Here is a 19,879-nt window from a genome sequence, read left to right on the forward strand (position 1 = left end):
ATGAAAAAAATCATGGAAAACCACAACGGTAGATTTCGAGAGGCAGAACATAGGACTAGCGAACTGGAGGACAGGACATCTGAAATCCAACAAGCAAATGAAAACATAGGGAAAAAATGGAAAAATATGAGAAAGGACTCAGGGAATCGAATGACAATATGAAGTTCATGAACATACGTGTTGTGGGTGTTCCAGAAGGAGAAGAGAAGGGGAAAGGAGGAGAAAAACCAATGGGGGAAACTATCACTGAAAATTTCCCAACTCTTACGAAAGACTTAAAATTACAGATCCAAGAAGTGCAGCATACCCCAAAGAGAACAGATCCAGACAGACACACTCCAAGACACTTACTACTCAGAACGTCAGAGGTCAAAGAGAAAGACAGAATCTTGAAAGGAGCAAGAGAAAAGCAATCCATCACATACAAGGGAAGCCCAATAAAACTACGCATCAATTTCTCAGCAGAAACCATGGCGGCAAGAAGACAGCGGGATGATATATTAAAAGAGAAAAACTGCCAACCAAGAATTCTATATCCAGCAAAACTGCCCTTCAAAAATGAGGGAGAAATTAAAATGTTTTCAGGCAAAACATCACAGAGAGAATTTGTGACCAAGAGACCAGCTCTGCAAGAAATACTAAAGGGAGCAATAGAGATAGATACGAAAAGAGAGAAGAGAGAAGTGAGGTGTGGAGAAGAGTGGAGAAAGGAAGACTGTGAGTAAAGGTAAAAAGAAGGAAAATTAGGTAGGACATATAAAATCCAAAAGGCAAAATGGTAGAAGAAAAGACTACCCATACAGTAATAACACTAAAGATCAATGGATTAAACTCCCCAATGAAAACACATAGACTGGCAGAATGAATTTAAAAACTGGACCTATCTATATGCTGTCTACCGGAGACACATCTTAGACCCAAGGATAAACATAGGTTGAAAGTGAAAGGTTGGGAAAAGATATTTTATGCAAACGACAATCAGAAAAGAGCAGCAGTAGCTATTCTAATATCCAACCCATTAGACTTCAAATGTAAGACAGTTAAAAGAGTCAAAGAAGGAGACTATGTATTAATAAAAGGAACAATTCAGCAAGAAGACATAACAATCATAAATACTTATGCACCGAGCCAGAACGCACCAAAACACATGAGGCAAACAATGAAAAGAGAAATAGACACATCGACCATAATAGTCAGGGACTTCAATTCACCACTCTGTTCAATGGAGAGAACATCTAGACAGAGGATCAATAACGAAACGGAGAATTTGAACAATACAATAAATGAGCAAGACTTAGCAGACATTTATAAAACATTACACCCCACAACAGCAGGATACACCTTTTTCTCAAGTGCTCATGGATCATTCTCGAGGATAGACCATATGCTGGATCACAAAGCAAGTCTCAATAAATTCAAAGAGTATGAAATCATACAAAACACTTTCTCAAATCATAAAGGAATGAACTTGGAAATCATGAATAGGCACAGTGTCAGAAAATTCACAAATATGTGGAGGCTCAACAACACACTCTTAAACAACCAGTGGGTCGAGGAAGAAATTCTAAGAGAAATCAGTGAGTATCTCCAGGCAAATGAAAATGAAAACACAATGTATCAAAACTTATGGGACACAGCAAAGGCAGTGCTAAGAGGGAAATTTATTGCCCTAAATGCTCATATCTAAAAAGAAGAAAGTGCAAAAATCAAGGAACTGATTGTCCACTTGGAACAAGTAGAGAAAGAACAGCAAACTAACCCCAAAGCAAGCAAAAGGAATGAAATAACGAAGATCAGAGAGAAATAAAAGAAACTGAGAATGTGAAAACAACTGAGAAAATCAACAAAACCAGAAACTGGTTCTATGAGGAAATCAATAAGACTGACGGACCCTTAGCAAGACTGACAAAAAGAAGAGAGAGGATACAAATGAATAAGATCAGAAATGGAAGAGAAGACATAACCACGGACCCCACAGAAATAAAGGAAGTAATGACAGGATGCTACGGACAACTTTACACAAATAAATACAACAATGTAGGTGAAATGGACAACTTTCTAGAAAGGCATGAACAACCAACATGGACTCGAGAAGGAACAGACAACCCCAACAAACCAATCACAAGTAAAGAAATTGAATCAGTCATTAAGAAGCTCCGCAAAAAGAAAAGCCCAGGACCAGACGGCTTGACACGTGAATTTTACCAAACATTCCAGAATCTTTCTACGAAGCCAACATCACTCTCACACCAAAGCCAGACAAAGATATTACAAAAAAGGAAAACTGCAGACCAATCTCTCTAATGAACACAGATGCAAAAATCCTCACCAAAATTTTAGCAAATCGAATCCAGCAACACATTAGAAGAATTATACATCATGACCAAGTAGGATGCATCCCAGGTATGCAAGGAGGGTTCAACGTAAGAAACCCATATCAACAAATCAAAGCAGAAAAACCACATGATCATCTGGATTGATGCGGAAAAGGCATTTGACAAAATTCAACATCCTCTTCTGTTCAAAACACTTCAAAGGATAGGAATCGAAGGGAACTTGCTCAAAATGATAAAGGGAATATATGAAATACCCACAGCTAACAACATCGCCAATGGGGAAAAACTGAAAACTTTTCCCCTAAGATGAGAAACAAGACAGGGATGTCTACTGTCACCACTGTTATTCAACACTGTGTTGGAAGTTCTAGCCAGAGCCATTAGACAAAAGAAAGAAACACAAGGCATCAACACTGGAAAGGAAGAAGTAAAATTCTCACTGTTTGCAGATGATATGATACTCTATGTCGAAAACCCTGAAAAATCCACAGCAAAACTACTGGAGCTAATAAATGAGTACAGCGAAGTAGCAGGTTACAAGATTAACACTCAAAAATCTGTAGTACTGCTATATACTAACAATGACCAAACTAAGGGGGAAATCAAGAAAAGAATTCCATTTACAACAGCAACCAAAAGAATAAAATATTTAGGAATAAATTTAACTAAAGAGACAGAAGGCCTATACAAAGAAAAACTACAAGAAATTGTTAAAAGAAATCACAGAAGACCTAAATAGATGGAAGGGCGTACCGTGTTCATGGATTGGAAGACTAAGTATAGTTAAGATGTCAATTCAACCTAAATTGATTTACAGCTTCGATGCAATATACCAATCAAAATCCAAAAAACTTACTTTTCAGAAACAGCAAAACCAATAACCAAATTTATCAGGAAAGGCAGCGTGGACCGAATAACTAAAAGTACCCTGAGAAAAAAATGAAGTCGGAGGTCTCACGCTACCTGATTTTAAGGCATATTATGCAGCTACAGTGATCAAAACAGCATGGTACTGGCATAAAGATAGATATACTGCCCAACGGAATTGAACAGAGTATTGAGATATAGACCTCTTACTTATGGACAATTGATCTTTGATAAGGCAGTCAAGCCAACTCACCTGGGACAGAAGAGTCTCTTCAATAAATTGTGCCTAGAGAACTGGATAGCCATATGCAAAAGAATGAAAGAGGACCCAAACCCCACACCCTATACAAAAGTTAACTCAAAATGAATCAAGACCTAAACATTAGACCTAAGACCATAAAACTGTTAGAAGAAAATGTACGGAAATATCTTATAAATCTTCTACCTGGAGCCGGGTTTCTACACCTTACACCCAAAGCAAGAGCACTGGAGAAAGAAAGAAAGAAATGGGAACTCCTCAAAAGTAAACACGTTTGCGCATCAAAGAACTTCATCAAGAAAGTAAAAAGACAGCCTGCCCAATGGGAGACAATATTTGAAAACGACCTATCAGATGAAGGTCTAGTATCCAGAATTTACAAAGAGATTGTTCAACTCAACAACATAAGGACAGCCAACCCAATTACAAAACGGGCAAAAGACGTGGTCAGACACGTCTCTGAAGAAGAAAGACAAATGGCCAAAAGGCACATGAAGACATGCTCAACTTCCATGGCTGTTAGAGAAATGCAAATCAAAACCACAGTGAGATATCATCTCACACCCACCAGAATGGCCATTATCAATAAAATAGAAAATGACCGTGCTGGAGAGGATGTGGAGAAAGAGGCACACTTATCTACCGTTGGTGCGGCTGTCAAATGGTACAACTGCTATGGAAGGCAGTTGGCTGTTTCCTCAAAAAGCTAACTATAGAACTGCCATATGACCCGGCAATGCCACTGCTAGGTATCGACTCAGAGGACAGGAGGGCAAGGACACATGCAGACATCTGCACACCACTGTTCACAGCAACATTATTTACAATTGTCAAGAGATGGAAACACAGCCAAAATGTCCATTAACTGGCAGGTGGCTAAACAAACTGTGGTATATACATACAATGGAATATTATGCAGCTATAATACAGAATAAAGGTACAAAGTATGTAACGACATGGATGGACCTTAAGAATATTATGCTGAGTGAGATTAGGCAGAATACAAAAGACAAATATTACATGGTCTCACTGATATGAACTGACATTACTGAATAAACCTGGAGGATTCTGTTGGTAACAGAGAGACCATCAGGAGATAGAAATAGGGTAAGACATTGGGTAACTGGAGCTGAAGGGACACAGATAGTGCAACAGGACTGAATGCAAAAACTCAGAAATGGACAGTACAATACTACCTAAGTGTAATATAATTACGTTAAAACACTGAATGAAGCTGAATGTGGGAATAATAGAGGGAGGAGAGCTGGGGGCACAAATGAAATGAGAAAGAAAGATACACAATAAAGACTGAGGTGGTATAATCTAGGAATGTCTAGACTGTATAACGATAGTGACTACATGTACAAATTTTTTAACTGTTTCTGCATGAGGAAGAACAAAGGAATGTCATTACTGCAGGGTGCTGAAAATAGATGGTAATTAACATTTTAAAATTTCAAATTATGTGTGAGACTAAAGCAAAAAATGTTCATTTGGTACAAAATTTATACTTTGACTACTGCATTTCCTAATACAACTTATCTAGACAGCTTAATGGAACACCATAAGTACAAGGAACCTTGAGAAGGACAGGAGATTTTGTTGGTTTGTCCACAGTGATGCCCCAATAAATCCCAGAATCATGTGAATAAAAAATTATTTGGAAAGTCCACTTCAGGGAATGGTGAGAACGGGGGAAAATTCAACTTCCCCAAGGTGAATTCTTGATATTCTCACAAGCAGTCTGGACAACCAAAGCTATAGGCTGAGCCACTAGTTTGGGGGCTTGTTCCTATGAAACTTACCCCCACAAAGGACAGGAAAGCCTACTTAAAATTAGGCCTACGTCCTAAGATCAGGAACAAGACAAGGATGTCCACTATCACCACTATTATTCAACATTGTGTTGGAAGTTCTTGCCAGAGCAATTAGGCAAGAAAAAGAAATACAAGGCATCAAAATTGGAAAGGAAGAAGTAAAACTATCACTGTTTGCAGATGATATGATACTATATGTAGAAAACCCAGAAAAATCCACAACAAAATTACTAGAGCTAATAAATGAGTACAGCAAAGTAGCAGTCTACAAGATCAACATTCAAAAATCTGTAGCTTTTCTATACACTAGTAATGAATAAGCTGAGGCAGAAATCAAGAAACGAATCCCATTTACAATCGCAACTAAAAGAATAAAATACCTAGGAATAAATTTAACCAAAGAGACAAAAAACCTATATAAAGAAAACTACAAAAAACTGTTAAAAGAAATCACAGAAGACCTAAATAGATGGAAGGGCATACCGTGTTCATGGATTGGAAGACTAAATATAGTTAAGATGTCAATCCTACCTAAATTGATTTACAGATTCAATGCAATACCAATTAAAATCCCAACAACTTATTTTTCAGAAATAGAAAAACCAATAAGCAAATTTATCTGGAAGGGCAGGGTGCCCCGAATTGCTAAAAACATCTTGAGGAAAAAAAACGAAGCTGGAGGTCTCGCGCTGTCTGACTTTAAGGCATATTATGAAGCCACAGTGGTCAAAACAGCATGGTATTGGCATAAAGATAGATATATCGACCAATGGAATCGAATAGAGTGCTCAGATATAGACCCTCTCATCTATGGACATTTGATCTTTGATAAGGCAGTCAAGCCAACTCACCTGGGACAGAACAGTCTCTTCAATAAATGGTGCCTAGAGAACTGGATATCCATATGCAAAAGAATGAAAGAAGACCCATCTCTCACACCCTATGCAAAAGTTAACTCAAAATGGATCAAAGATCTAAACATTAGGTCTAAGACCATAGAACAGTTAGAGAAAAATGTTGGGAGATATCTTATGGATCTTACAACTGGAGGTGGTTTTATGGACCTTAAACCTAAAGCAAGAACACTGAAGAACGAAATAAATAAATAGGAGCTCCTCAAAATTAAACACTTTTGTGCATCAAAGAACTTCATCAAGAAAGTAGAAAGACAGCCTACACAATGGGAGATAATATTTGGAAATGACATATCAGATAAAGGTCTAGTATCCAGAATTTATAGAGAGATTGTTCAACTCAACAACAAAAAGACAGCCAACCCAATTACAAAATGGGAAAAAGACGTAAACAGACACCTACCAGAAGAAGAAATACGGATGGCCAAGAGGCACATGAAGAGATGCTCAATGTCCCTGGCCATTAGAGAAATGCAAATCAAAACCACAATGAGATATCATCTCACACCCACCAGAATGGCCATTATCAACAAAACAGAAAATGACAAGTGCTGGAGAGGATGCGGAGAAAGAGGCACACTTATCCACTGTTGGTGGGAATGTCAAAGGGTGCAACCACTGTGGAAGGCAGTTTGGCGGTTCCTCAAACAGCTGAATATAGAATTGCCATACGACCCAGCAATACCATTGCTAGGTATCTACTCAAAGGACTTAAGGGCAAAGACACAAACGGACATTTGCACACCAATGTGTATAGCAGCATTATTTACAAATGCAAAGAGATGGAAACAGCCAAAATCTCCATCAACAGAAGAGTGGCTAAACAAAATGTGGTATATACATATGATGGAATATTATGCAGCTTTAAGACAAGATAAACTTATGAACCATGTAATAACATGGATGGACCTAGAGAATATTATGCAGAGTGAATCCAGCCAAAAACTAAAGGACAAATACTGTATGGTCCCACTGATGTGAACGGACATTCGAGAATAAACTTGAAATATGTCATTGGTAACAGAGTTCAGCAGGAGTTAGAAACAGGGTAAGACAATGGGTAATTGAAGCTGAAGGGATACAGACTGTGTAACAGGACTAGATACAAAAACTCAAAAATGGACAGCACAATAATACCTAATTGTAAAGTAATCATGTTAAAATACTGAATGAAGCTGCATCTGAGCTATAGGGTTTTTTTTGTTTTTGTTTGCTTGTTGGTTTGTTTGTTGTTGTTGTTTTTTACTATTATTACTACTTTTATTTCTTTTCTTTATATTAACATTTTATATCTTTTTCTGTTGTGTTGCTAGTTCCTCTAAACTGATGCAAATGTAATAAGAAACAATGATCATGCATCTATGTGATGATGTTAAGAATTACTGAGTGCATATGTAGAATGGTATGATTTCTAAATGTTGTGTTAATTTCTTTTTTTTTCTTTCCGTTAATAAAAAATAAAAAAATAAAAAAATAAATAAATAAATAAATAAAAAATTAGGCCTAAGAGTCACCCCCAAGAAAACTTCTTTTGTTGCTCAGATGTGGCCCCTCTCTCTCTAAGCCCAACATAACAAGTAAAATCATTACCTTTCCCTCTCCACAGGACATGACATCCAGCAGTGACAGTCTCCCTGGGAAAACGGGACATGACTCCAAGGGCTCAGTCTAGCCCTGGCACCACGGGATCCACGATGCCTTCTGGATCAAAAGGGGATAAAGAAATGAATAAAATAAGATATCAGTGGCTAAGGGAGTTCAAGTAGACTCAAGAGGCTGCTCTGGGGGATACTCTCACACAAGCTTCAGCTAGATACTGCTAATTACCATGGTCTGCCAACTCCAACCAACACCATTCCTGCCAACCCTAAAGAACACCCACGGCTTTATCAGACTCTACACAAGCTTCACACACTAAGATTACTTCTAGAAACCTACAAACTCCAGATGGTTCCTAGGCCAAGTAAGTCCTGAAACGCAGAGGGACCAGCCTCTCCAAGAACATCAGCTAGTTCCATCCCCCTATCTTATATTGCCAATACCCCTTCACAACATGAAAAAGTTAGAATGGGCAGTGTCCAAATATCCCTGAAGATTGGGAGAAGGGTCAAAGGAGAAGGAGGTGTTATAACAGAGAATTTAGAATGTATGAAACGAGCATGACTGCTCAACCACTATATTGGTATTTCTACTATGTCGCTAGGGTCTTGGAGCAGCTAGAAAACCCAAAATTGTGAAACTGTAACCCATATCAAACTTTTATTTGATATCTACTTCTTACAATGTACTTCAAAATATATTCCTCATTGTACGAATGTTATATTCACAGTAAAAAATATTATAAAAAATAAAAAGAAGGCAAAGGGGCCCACGACAGATGAGGCCAGCACCCCCTCCTCTTTAACAGGTGCTTGGAGGAACTCAGAAGACCCTGCAGACAGATGGGGCCCAAACCCCCATGGAGAAATATCTAAAACCAACCGCACTACAGGGGGCTTTTGCACACCATGGCACCAACCTCCTCAACAGGCAAAAATCACAGCTAACTTCTTAACCCAACATAATGCAATTTCATATTTTCAGCCACTCATTCCACATTTTTTTTAATTTACAAAATAAAGAACAAAAGTACCAAAAAAGAAGAAACAACAATACACCAATAAATAATCCAGCTGCTGATAATAATACACCATCCATGAAAAAGATGACAAACTATAGACACCCACATGCGATGGAAATTACCAACAAACGCCACAAAACTAACACAAATCAATAAAAACAATAATCCCACTCACAAAACAACATGAAGAAATGTAAATAAGACACAGAAACTACAACTGTTAAACCTATTTTAACATCAGCTCTGCCATAACAGAGCCCCCCAAAATTCTGTACAAGAATGTTTGTATGTTCAGAATTACAATCGTTGCACATTTTACGAGAAAAACCTGGCTCAAACATCCAGTTGGACAGGTTTGGCCTTTGGGTTCGCGATACTCACCAGATACGTTTCCAAAAGAAACTAAATTCGGAGGGTTAAGCCAAAAACGCTCCCATGGAAGGCTTCCAGGCCACGCCTGCGGGGTCAGGGCCCTGAGAACAAGGACCCTAACCCTGCGGCCCGGCCAGCAGGCCCCTTCCCAGGCCGCAGCCCCGCTCCCCGCTCCCTGACCCCGCTCTGCCACCCTTCTCCTGCGCCCATCATTCAACTTCCGCGCCCGGCGCCCCACTCCCAGGCCCGGAGCCTCACCACACGTGCACGCTATTCCCCATGCCCCACACCCCGCCACCCGGCCAGCGCTACGCCCCAACGGGTGCTCCCCGACCCCCACCCGCGCCCGCTACCCCCCTCCCCGGCGCTCTGCCACCGCGTGTCCGTCCCGGTTGGCTCACCTTGCATTGCTGGAAGTGGTCGCCTGCAGCGTCTCGGGGATCTCCGGCTCCCGGCTGCCGGGTGGCGCGGGCGGCGGCGGCGGCGGCTGCGGGGCCGAGGACGATCCGGTGGTCAGGCCGTCCAGCCCTTTCCTGAGCTAGAATTTCCCCATGGTCTCGGGGAAGCCCCCTCCCGAGTGTTCCAGCGGCCCCAGGGCGCAAGTGGGACCCGCACAGGAAACACTGCGACTGCGGCCCGCGCCCGGCTCCCGCTCACCTGGCCGCGGGCGGGCCCCGCACCACCCGCGCCACTCCCGCTCTGGCTCCGGCTCCCGCCCGGCCTCCGCTCTTGGTCGCAGCTGCAAACACCCGGAACCCCGGGCCAGGCCGGCCCGTGGCTGACTGGACCGCCACAGCTCCCTGAGAGTCAGCACCCAGCGCCAAAGCCCTCCAAGCCAGGACAGAGGCCAACGGACATTTGACCCGCAAGCGCATGTCCAAGTTCGCCACGAGGGTCCTCTTGGTGCGCTTGCGCACACCCGACTGCAAGCTCAGCGGTGCGAACACCGTGCGCCTGCGCACGACCCGTGGCCTGGGGAGGGGGGTCGCGCCGCACCTGCGCACACCGGCTGCCTGCTCTGCCTAGACTCGTTTGCAGCCTCGTGGCGTAAGGTAGATTAACTTTAGTGTTAATCTAACGTTTCTGAATTATATTGCAGTATGGGTAGGGACTAGAAATCTGAAGGGGCATGTATATTAATTATCCTCCTCTCACACACATAGGGAGCATGTATTATGCAGTAAATATTCTCCTCCTTTTGGGCCCCTGGTCTTCTAGTATTTCATTATGTATGAGATGAATATAATATATATTTTCTAAACTATATTGAAAATAAGGATAATTTATTCATATTTTAACCCAAAGGACCCAGCAAATCGTGTTCACTGAATGAATGAAGAGATGGTTAACTGGATGAAAACAATGAATGACTTCATCTTTTTTTTTTTTTCAGTGTTCTAACATTTTTTTTTATTAATTAAAAAAATTAACAAAACATTTAGAAATCATTCCATTCTACATGTACAATCAGTAATTCTTAATATCATCACATAGTTGCATATTCATCATTTCTTAGTACATTTGCATCGATTTAGAAAAAGAAATAAAAAGACAACAGAATAAGAATTAAAACGATAATAGAGAGAAAAAAAACCTATACCTCACATGCAGCTTCATTCAATGTTTTAACATAATTGCATTACAATTAGTTAGTATTGTGCTGTCCATTCCTGAGTTTTTATATCCAGTCCTGTTGCACAGTCTGTATCCCTTCAGCTCCAATTACCCCTTCTCTTTTTTTTTTTTAATTAACGGAAAAAAAGAAATTAACCCAACATTTAGAAATCATACCATTCTACATATGCAATCAGTAATTCTTAACATCATCACATAGATGCATGATCATCGTTTCTTAGTACATTTGCATCGGTTTAGAAGAACTAGCAACACAACCCAAAAAGATACAGAATGTTAATATAGAGAAAAAAATAAAAGTAATAATAGTAAAAACAAAGCAAAACAAAACAAAAACCTATAGCTCAGATGCAGCTTCATTCAGTGTTTTAACATGATTACTTTACAATTAGGTATTATTGTGCTGTCCATTTTTGAGTTTTTGTATCTAGTCCTGTTGCACAGTCTGTATCCCTTCAGCTCCAATTGCCCATTGTCTTACCCTGTTTCTAACTCCTGCTGGACTCTGTTACCAATGACATATTCCAAGTTTATTCTCGAATGTCCGTTCACATCAGTGGGACCATACAGTATTTGTCTTTTAGTTTTTGGCTAGACTCACTCAGCATAATGTTCTCTAGGTCCATCCATGTTATTACATGCTTCATAAGTTTATCCTGTCTTAAAGCTGCATAATATTCCATCGTATGTATATACCACAGTTTGTTTAGCCACTCGTCTGTTGATGGACATTTGGCTATTTCATCTCTTTGCAATTGTAAATAACGCTGCTATAAACATTGGTGTGCAAATGTCCGTTTGTGTCTTTGCCCTTAAGTCCTTTGAGTAGATTCCCAGCAATGGTATTGCTGGGTCGTATGGCAATTCTATATTCAGCTTTTTGAGGAACCGCCAAACTGCCTTCCACAGTGGTTGCACCATTTGACATTCCCACCAACAGTGGATAAGTAAAGGACTTACACACAGAAAACCAAAAACATTGCTGAAATAAATCAAAGAAGACCTAAATAAATGTTAAAAAAAATTTATGATATAAATTCTGTGTTCATGGGAGACTAAATATTGCCAAGATCTCAATTCTACCCAAACTGATTCAGAGATTAAACACAATTCCAGTGAAATTTCCAACAGCCTACTTTACAGAAATTGAAAAGCCAATTACCAAATTTATCTCATTAGGTAAGAGGCCCTAAATAGACAAAAACACCTTGAAAAGGAAGAATAAAGTTAGGGGACTCATACTTTCTGACTTTAAACCATACTACAAAGTTAAAGTGGTGAAAACAACATCATAGTCATAAAGGTAGCTATATTGACCAATGAAATCAAATTGAGAGTTCAGATATAGACCCTCACATCTATGGCCAATTGATATTTGTCAAAACCACCAAGTTCACTCAACTGGGACAGAATTGTCTCTATGACAAATGGTGTTGGGACAGCCAAATATTCACATGAATAAGAATAAAAGAGGTCCCCTATTTCACACCTAATACAAAAATTGACACCTAAATATAAGAATGAGGATCATAAAGCTCCTAGAAGAAAATAGTAGGGAAGCATCTTTGAAATCTTATGGTAGGTAATGGCTTTTAGGCTCTATTCCCAGAGCCCTAGCAATGAAAGAAAAAAAAAAACAGATAAATGGGACCTCCTCAAAATTAAATACCTTTGTGCCTCAGAAAATTTTTCTCATGAAAGTGAAATATAACCTACTCAATGAGAGAAAATGTCTGGGAGCCACATATCTTATAAGGGCTTAATATCCAGAATATATAAAGACATCCTAATACAACAGAATAAAAAACAAATAACTCAATTTAAAATGGGCAAAAGACTTGAAAGGACATTTTTTTCCAAAGAGTAAATACAAATAGCTAAAAAGCACATGAAATGATATGCAACCTCACTAGCTATTAGGTAAAGGCAAATCAAAACAATAATGAAATATTTCACACCTACTACACTGGTCATTATCAAAAAACAAAAAAACAAAAAGAAACCAGAAAACTTCAAGTGTTGGAGGGGAGGTGGAGGAGTAATATTCATTCCCTGCTGGTGAGAATGTAGAATGATGTAGCCACTGTGGAAGGCAGTTGGTCAGTTCCTCAGGAAACTACATACAGAATTGCCATGTGATCTGGCAGTCCCACTACTAGGTGTATACCCAGAACAACTGAAGGCAGGGAATGAAAAACTATTTGCACACCAGTGTTCATAGCGGTATGATGCACAATCACGAAAAGATGGAAGCAAGCCAAATGCCCATCAACTGGTGAATGGATCAACAAAATGTATATTCATGTGATTAATATTATGAAGCTGTAAGAAGGACTAAAGTAAAGATACATGTGCCAACATCGATAAATGATGAGGAAAATAAACCAGACACAAGAGGAAAATTTATTGCATGATTTCACTGATATGAACTAATTAAAGTAAGCAAACTCATTGAGTTGGTATCTAGAATGCAGTTTCAAGTTGGGAGAATAAGGGTAAAGAATGGGGGAGCTGATGCTTAATTTGTGCAGAATTTCTATTTAGGTTCATTGTAAATGTTTGGGAATAGATAGAGGGGATGGTAGCACATTATTGTGAGTGTAATTAATAGTGCTGAATTATGTTTGTGAATGTGGATGAAATCAGAATTTTGAGTCATGTGTATTACTAGAAGGAAAGTTAGGAGATAAAACACAACTGTAATACACAGTCATTCCTGTTGTGGATCATGGACTGTGGTTAACAGTACAAATCTAAGAATGTTCTTTCATGAATTATAACAAATTAATGACACTATTACAAAGTGATAATAATAAGGTTGTATAGAGGAGAAAATGCATTTAATATAATATACGGACTATAGTTAACAGTAATATTTTAATATTCTTTCATCAGTTGTAAAAAAGGTACCACATTATTGCCAAGGAATATAGGGAACATTGTATTTTTTTAGATGACTTTTCTAGAAACCTACAACTTCTCCGATTTACAAAAAAACAATAATTTTTAAAAATTATGCTAAGCGAAAAAAACAAGACACAAATCACTACATATTGTATGATTCCATTTATATAAAATGTAAATAGAATTAAATTTATATGCAGAGAATTATGTAATGTTAGGGAAGGATAGAGGAATTGAGAGGTGACTCCTAAGGGGGTATGGGGTTTTTATTTTTGGAGTAATGATAATGTTTTAAAATTGATTATGGTGATGAATGCACAATTCTGATAGTAATAAAAGCCATTGTACACTTTGGATGGATTGTATGGTTTGTGAATGTATCTCAATAAAACTGTTTAAAATAAATAGACTTTGAACCAAAAAGCCATAAAGCAAGTCTCAAAAAATCAAATGACTGAAAGCTAACAGGGCATATTCTTGGACAACAGTGCAATTACAAATAATAAAAAGATAACTAGAAAATCCCAGGCTCTTAGTAATTAAGAATAAGCAGGTGTCAAGGAAGAATCATAATGGATTCCTGGGGGGTGAGCTTTTAAAATGCTTTTTAAAATGACACTAAGACCAGAAGTCAAGGTGAGAATACAGTAAAAGATAATAAAAATGAAAATTTCTTTATGGCAAAATGAACTTTAAATAAGTTAAAAGATAAAGATCCACTGGGTAAAAGAATAGTACCTTATTTAGCATATAAGGAATTCAAATCCACAATATATAAAGAGAACCAACAAATCAGCAGTGGAAAAGATGATAATCCAATCCAACAGGAACTTCCATTCAATATGATCAAACAAATTACAGAATTAAATGGTAAACTGATCAGTAATCATGTGAAAATGTGTTCCACCTCATTATCATAATTTACAAACAAAGATAATAAGATACTGTTTTCTAATCAGAGTGGCAAACATTTAGGATTGATATTTTACGGTTACAGACATGTGGAAAAAAGAGCATTCTCATACATTCTTGGCAGGAGAGCAGAATACGATGGTTTTCAGATACTCATGAATAAAGCAAGATGTTATATGCAAGAATGACTACAGCATAATTTATGAATGAAAAATTGGAAACAATCTACACCTAGCTTATTAGATCTATGATACAGTTCTATATTAGAGACATAGAGATTTCCAAGATAACGCTGTTATTTTAATTTACTTACACCTTGTTTTCGTTTCCTAAGGTCACTTATGTAAATCCCATGAAATCAGTCAGGTTAGGCAATGGGAATTAGTTTTCATTTATGGTTTTGTGGCCAGAAAAATGGCCAAATCTGTGGTATTCTGGGGCTGACTGCTGTTTACTCTTGGTCCTTAGCTTGTTACTTGGCTGTCTCTCCTGGACTCTACCAGGTTCTGTTTTGACGTCTTGCTTCCTGTGGCTTTCTTTCTCTTTGTCTGGATTTCATTTTCTTATAATGGACTCCAGTAATAGGATTAAGACCCATTTTGACTGAAGTATTTCACATCTTCTCTGAAGGACCCTCATCAAAAAATTTCCTATATACATTGAGTTCACACCCACAGAAATGGGTTAATTTTAAGAACATGTTTTTCTGTTCTTTTTTCTACAATTCCAAACTATCACAATCCTCATAAAATTCCCATAAGGTAAATACTGACACTGTCTTCATTTTAAAAATTTAGAGAGGCACAGAGATGTCAAGTAATTTTCCCAATGTCACAAATCTGCTACGTTAAAGAGAAAGGATTCCAACCCACGTGGCTTGGTGTTCCTCCCAAATTTTCTCAATTTCTCACTTTATTCTTCTTTCCAATCCCCTTCGTTTTAGTCCCCCTCCCCATGTTTTAGTAAATTTTCAATCTGTTAGCAATTTAATGGAGAGAAAATTGGGGTGTGTAAAAGGAAATGTTTCTCTCTTGCTTGCTCCCTCTAGCTTTATTGTCTAAAAGATCATGAGATACTTTTGTAAACAAAAGTTTTCAAAGAGAAAAAAAACAACACCAGTTCTTTTCAACAAGTATTTATTCCACCCTGTGTGCCTGTGGTGGGAGTGGAAAATGAGACATTCTAAAGGCTTCTGATCCATCTGACTTAAAACAAGTTAAAAACAAAAAACAAAACAAAACATTGTTTAAAGGAAAGAGAGAACAAGAACGGAAGAGTAAACTCATCCAGTAAGAAATACGATCTTGACCTCTCGATTTGTACTCCAAATTCCTTTTCCTCTCTTCATTTAGGTGATGCACCGTTAGTTTTCATGAGTTTTGGACACTTCGCCCTTGAAAATAATTGTTCCTATTGTGTTGTCTATTCCTGTATTTCCTCTCTGGTGCATTTCCTCTCCAGAACGTCCAAAACCCATATATTGAATATTTAACAATACGGCCCCCCACTCCGCCCCTACCCTTCCACCCCAGCCCCGACTCTGAAAAGCCACAAGGAATCCTAGCGAAGGCAGCCAGGGGGAGAGTAAGAAAAGCTCGCCTCAGCCCCTTCAGAGCACCTTCAGTCTCTGACTTTCCATGGACTTTCCGGGCAGGCGCAGGGCTGGAGCTTGCACGGCTCTGGGCACGAGCGGCTCTCCAGACCAAGAGTGCCCGCTGGTTCCGCGTGCGCCGCGAGCGGGCTTCGGAGCGGCTTTGGGAAGCGAGCCCAGACGCACAGCGGGCCCTGGAGCTCCAGCCGGCCCAGCGGTTCCCCGGACAGGCTCTGCGCCAAGGCGACGGTGCAGCGGCTCCTCCCTAAGTCTGCCTCACAGGACACTTGCTTGGGTTGAACCGCACCGCTTGACCTCACAGAGAGCGGTCCCGCATCACGACAAAAGCAGGCTCAGGAATACCTGCCGCCGGGCTAGGAGTCTAAGAAAGGACGATGAATAAAGTCATCTAGCTGTCCTTTAACAGTGGGTATTAATTGGAAGCCTATCTGGTGCTCAAAAGTACACTAGGCACTCCAGAATCCACAGAGAATGCAAAAGATAGAGGCCATATCTATACGGCCTCTATATAGATATAGATGTATAGTGACTAAGACCCTTAAATCAGGAGTCAGGCTGCCTACCTTTGAATCCCATCTCTGCTACTTAATGTCTGTAGACTTTGAGCTGCTTGTTTCATGTAGGTGTCTTCCTTGCTTCATTTCTGAAACGGACAATCACTCAAGTTAATATGCAATGTGATTAGAACAGACTTGCAATACAGAAAGTACTCAATAAAAATTACTTTTTAGTAAAAACAAGAAAATTTTTACAAAGCCCCTGTTCTTCAAGCTCATCTGGTTTTCCATGTTCTTCAAGCTCATCTGGTTTTCCATGTCATTCTATTTATACACAGTTATTTCTGGCATCTTGACATGGCCACTTCCTAGTTCTATGAACAGGCGGTCATTTTCCCACCCATACTAGCAATTTGAGATATGGGGTATGTTTGTTTAGTGCTAGGTATGTGGTGATTTGGAGCCTCTTTTATCTCCCTGTAATTTGCCTATCAACAGAACTTTTTCTTGATACCACCCTAGAGTTTAACACAATTGTGAGGCTTTGGGCAATAAACACCATAAAAAAAAACACGAGGAAATAAAAATAAATGAAAAGGGAAATGAATAGATTTCTGCAGAGGACAGGAAAATGGGATGTAAAATAGCTTGGTTAGATTAAGCAGCCTTCAGATCTGTAAGAGTGTTCTAACTGAAAGGAAGGAAATAGTGCTATACATTTTGATTTAATAAATCAACATATTGATGCTTATCAATTTAGTACATTGTCCAAGGCCAACTTCTGGCCTTTTAGAACTTAAAGTGCGGGTGGAGAGACCTTTCTGAAGGTGCATGAATTGGCTCCTAATATACCTTTCCTCTTCTCCAATGACCTCGCCCTCTTTTGTTCTCTGTAACCCTGTTGACCGCTTATTTCCTCCTGTGAGCCAAAGTCCCTCCAGCCTCGGGACTTTTGTCTGTGTGGTTCCCTCTGTAATCACCGACTCCGTCCTCCCGCACCCAGTCGGTTAATTCTACTTGATGTCTGAGGACTTTGATTCTAGACTTCTTTCAACTCTCAGAGATGATTTTCCTGACAGCCCATCACCACCATGAGTTAAATTAGTGCCCCAATTATCCTATCTAAAGCATTATGTAGTTTTACTCATAGCATTCAGAAATTTGTAATAATATATTTAATTGTGTCTGGTCCCCCCCACCCTTTGTTCATCTTTGTAGTTCTAGTGCCGTGCTGTAGATACATGCCTTCAATCAACATTCCCTGAAGAAACCTTCATCTGAGAGAGCATTTACACAAGTATTTGTCTATATATGCATGTACACATATAGATATGTATGCACACACACACAAACTCTCTAACTTGACAAGTGTTAAATTTAAAAGCCAAAACACTTTGGTTTATTAATACTACCAAATCATACTTTCCACTTTCCAGATTTTGTTTTAAACAAGTGTTTGAAAAAAATCGTTTGCCTGTCCTAGTGAAACTAGGTAAGCACAAGAGTAAATTCAATTTCTCGGCTTTTCAGCCTTACACATTAAAGGTATTCTTTTAACAAATGTCACTGAAATTTGACAATTTTTGAGAATGTCCTTCCCCAGTGAAATAGAAAATTTGAGTACAAAGGACACACACATGAGAGTCCATGTAACTCAGCTTGGCAGTGAGCTAGCTGCATGGCATTAAACAACCATTTCATCTCTCTGAGGTTAGGAGGAAAGGAAACAACTCAAATCTGAGAGGGCTGTCTGAGTTGCCAGGAAAGGCTTTCTAGGAGCAACTGTGGACCCAAAGGCTATTTTGTTTTGTTTGTGTTTCTTTATCTTTGTGGTTCACTTGTTAGCTTTATAAAACACTTGATTGCCAATATCTCACTTGTCCCCATCATTATTCACAGGTTTATTATAAAATATTCTCCCACATTGTCTATATTTTTGATTTGCTTTCTTGAACCAAAAACATAGGAACATATTTTTACAGGAAGACTTTGTTAGAACGTACTTTGTATTTAGATTTGGCTTCAGTCACACCCATGTCCCTCCAGAGATGTGATAAATCACACACGTGGTGTGCTTTTGTGCAGTGTGCTAAAAATGATGCAAAGCTTTCCCCTCTTTGCCCCACCTTTTGTGTGAATACATTTTGTTTTGCTCAGCTTACTGGAACTAAGGTTGAGCAAATGAAATGTTTTTCTCCTTAGATGTTAACTAAATCTTTTTAAAATGTATGGAATTTATCTGCTAACATGAACTAAATGACATGGAAATTATGGCATCGGTGATTCACCTCGGCAACTGTTGAGTTCTCCCTCCAGCTTTCCTCCAAACCTTCCCTTGCCCTATCTAATTTCTCATTACAAGAAACTTAGAATTCCTGTAATATTTTTTCAGAGCAGTCTAGTTATACTAAAATAATTCAGAACATAAACGTCCATCTTATGGCTACATATAACTGGTTATATTGTGGAGTTTTCTTTACAAAAAAATACGTACTGTGTTCCTTCTCTTGGCAACTGTTCAGGACTTGCTCTTGAAATGAAGTGTCTTCATGACATTGTAGGCAAGGGGAAAATAATTGAAACAACAGTCCTTTAAAATTGCTGTTAAAATTGGTTAGTGGCTACTGATTTTTTTTTTTAAACAAAGCATATTAAAGAGTGGTGGGAGAGAAAGATACCAAAAACAGATAAAAACTTTAGAGACATTCAGTTGGGTGTGTTAAGAAATAGTATGTATTTCCACTCAAGAATTTGTCAGTCTTTAGTTGGTTTACCTGTTAGTTATTATATAATAGATACAATAGTATATCTATTAAAGTACTGTTAGAGTATTTTAGGGTGGTAAGTATTAATTTTAAGGTTTTATCCTTTAATGATGGAGATGTGAGGTTGTCAAAAGTAATTGGTGGCCTTTTGTGTGTATGAATTTTGTCTCTTTTTATAGTTCCTAATATGATGGAATTTAAGACATTACTGTAGCTTATCAAAACTTTATTCTCCTTTGGCTATATATGTTTATTAGTGTATTTTTCACCTTATATATGAGTTGCAGAAAATGCAAGTTTTAATCTTTTTTTGCCCTCTGATCTGACAAGATCCACAACAGTTGATTTCTGACCAGTTAATGCAAACCA

At 38.8% G+C, this 19,879-nt stretch overlaps 1 protein-coding gene across 1 annotated transcript in view; it reads right to left on the reverse strand.

Annotated features, from left to right (window-relative positions):
- LOC143661227 (uncharacterized) overlaps positions 1-10,060 on the reverse strand; it is a 32,959-nt gene extending 22,899 nt beyond the window's left edge. Inside the window, exons 1-3 of the mRNA XM_077134743.1 lie at positions 9,843-10,060; positions 9,587-9,718; positions 7,784-7,894 (exon numbers count right to left, since the gene is read on the reverse strand). Coding sequence (XP_076990858.1) covers positions 7,784-7,894; positions 9,587-9,718; positions 9,843-10,060 — 461 coding nt within the window. The remainder of the gene's footprint in view (positions 1-7,783; positions 7,895-9,586; positions 9,719-9,842) is intronic.
- Positions 10,061-19,879: the final 9,819 nt, after the last annotated feature.

The sequence above is a fragment of the Tamandua tetradactyla genome, chromosome 17, assembly GCF_023851605.1.
Source record: "Tamandua tetradactyla isolate mTamTet1 chromosome 17, mTamTet1.pri, whole genome shotgun sequence".
Classification (NCBI taxonomy): domain Eukaryota; kingdom Metazoa; phylum Chordata; class Mammalia; order Pilosa; family Myrmecophagidae; genus Tamandua; species Tamandua tetradactyla.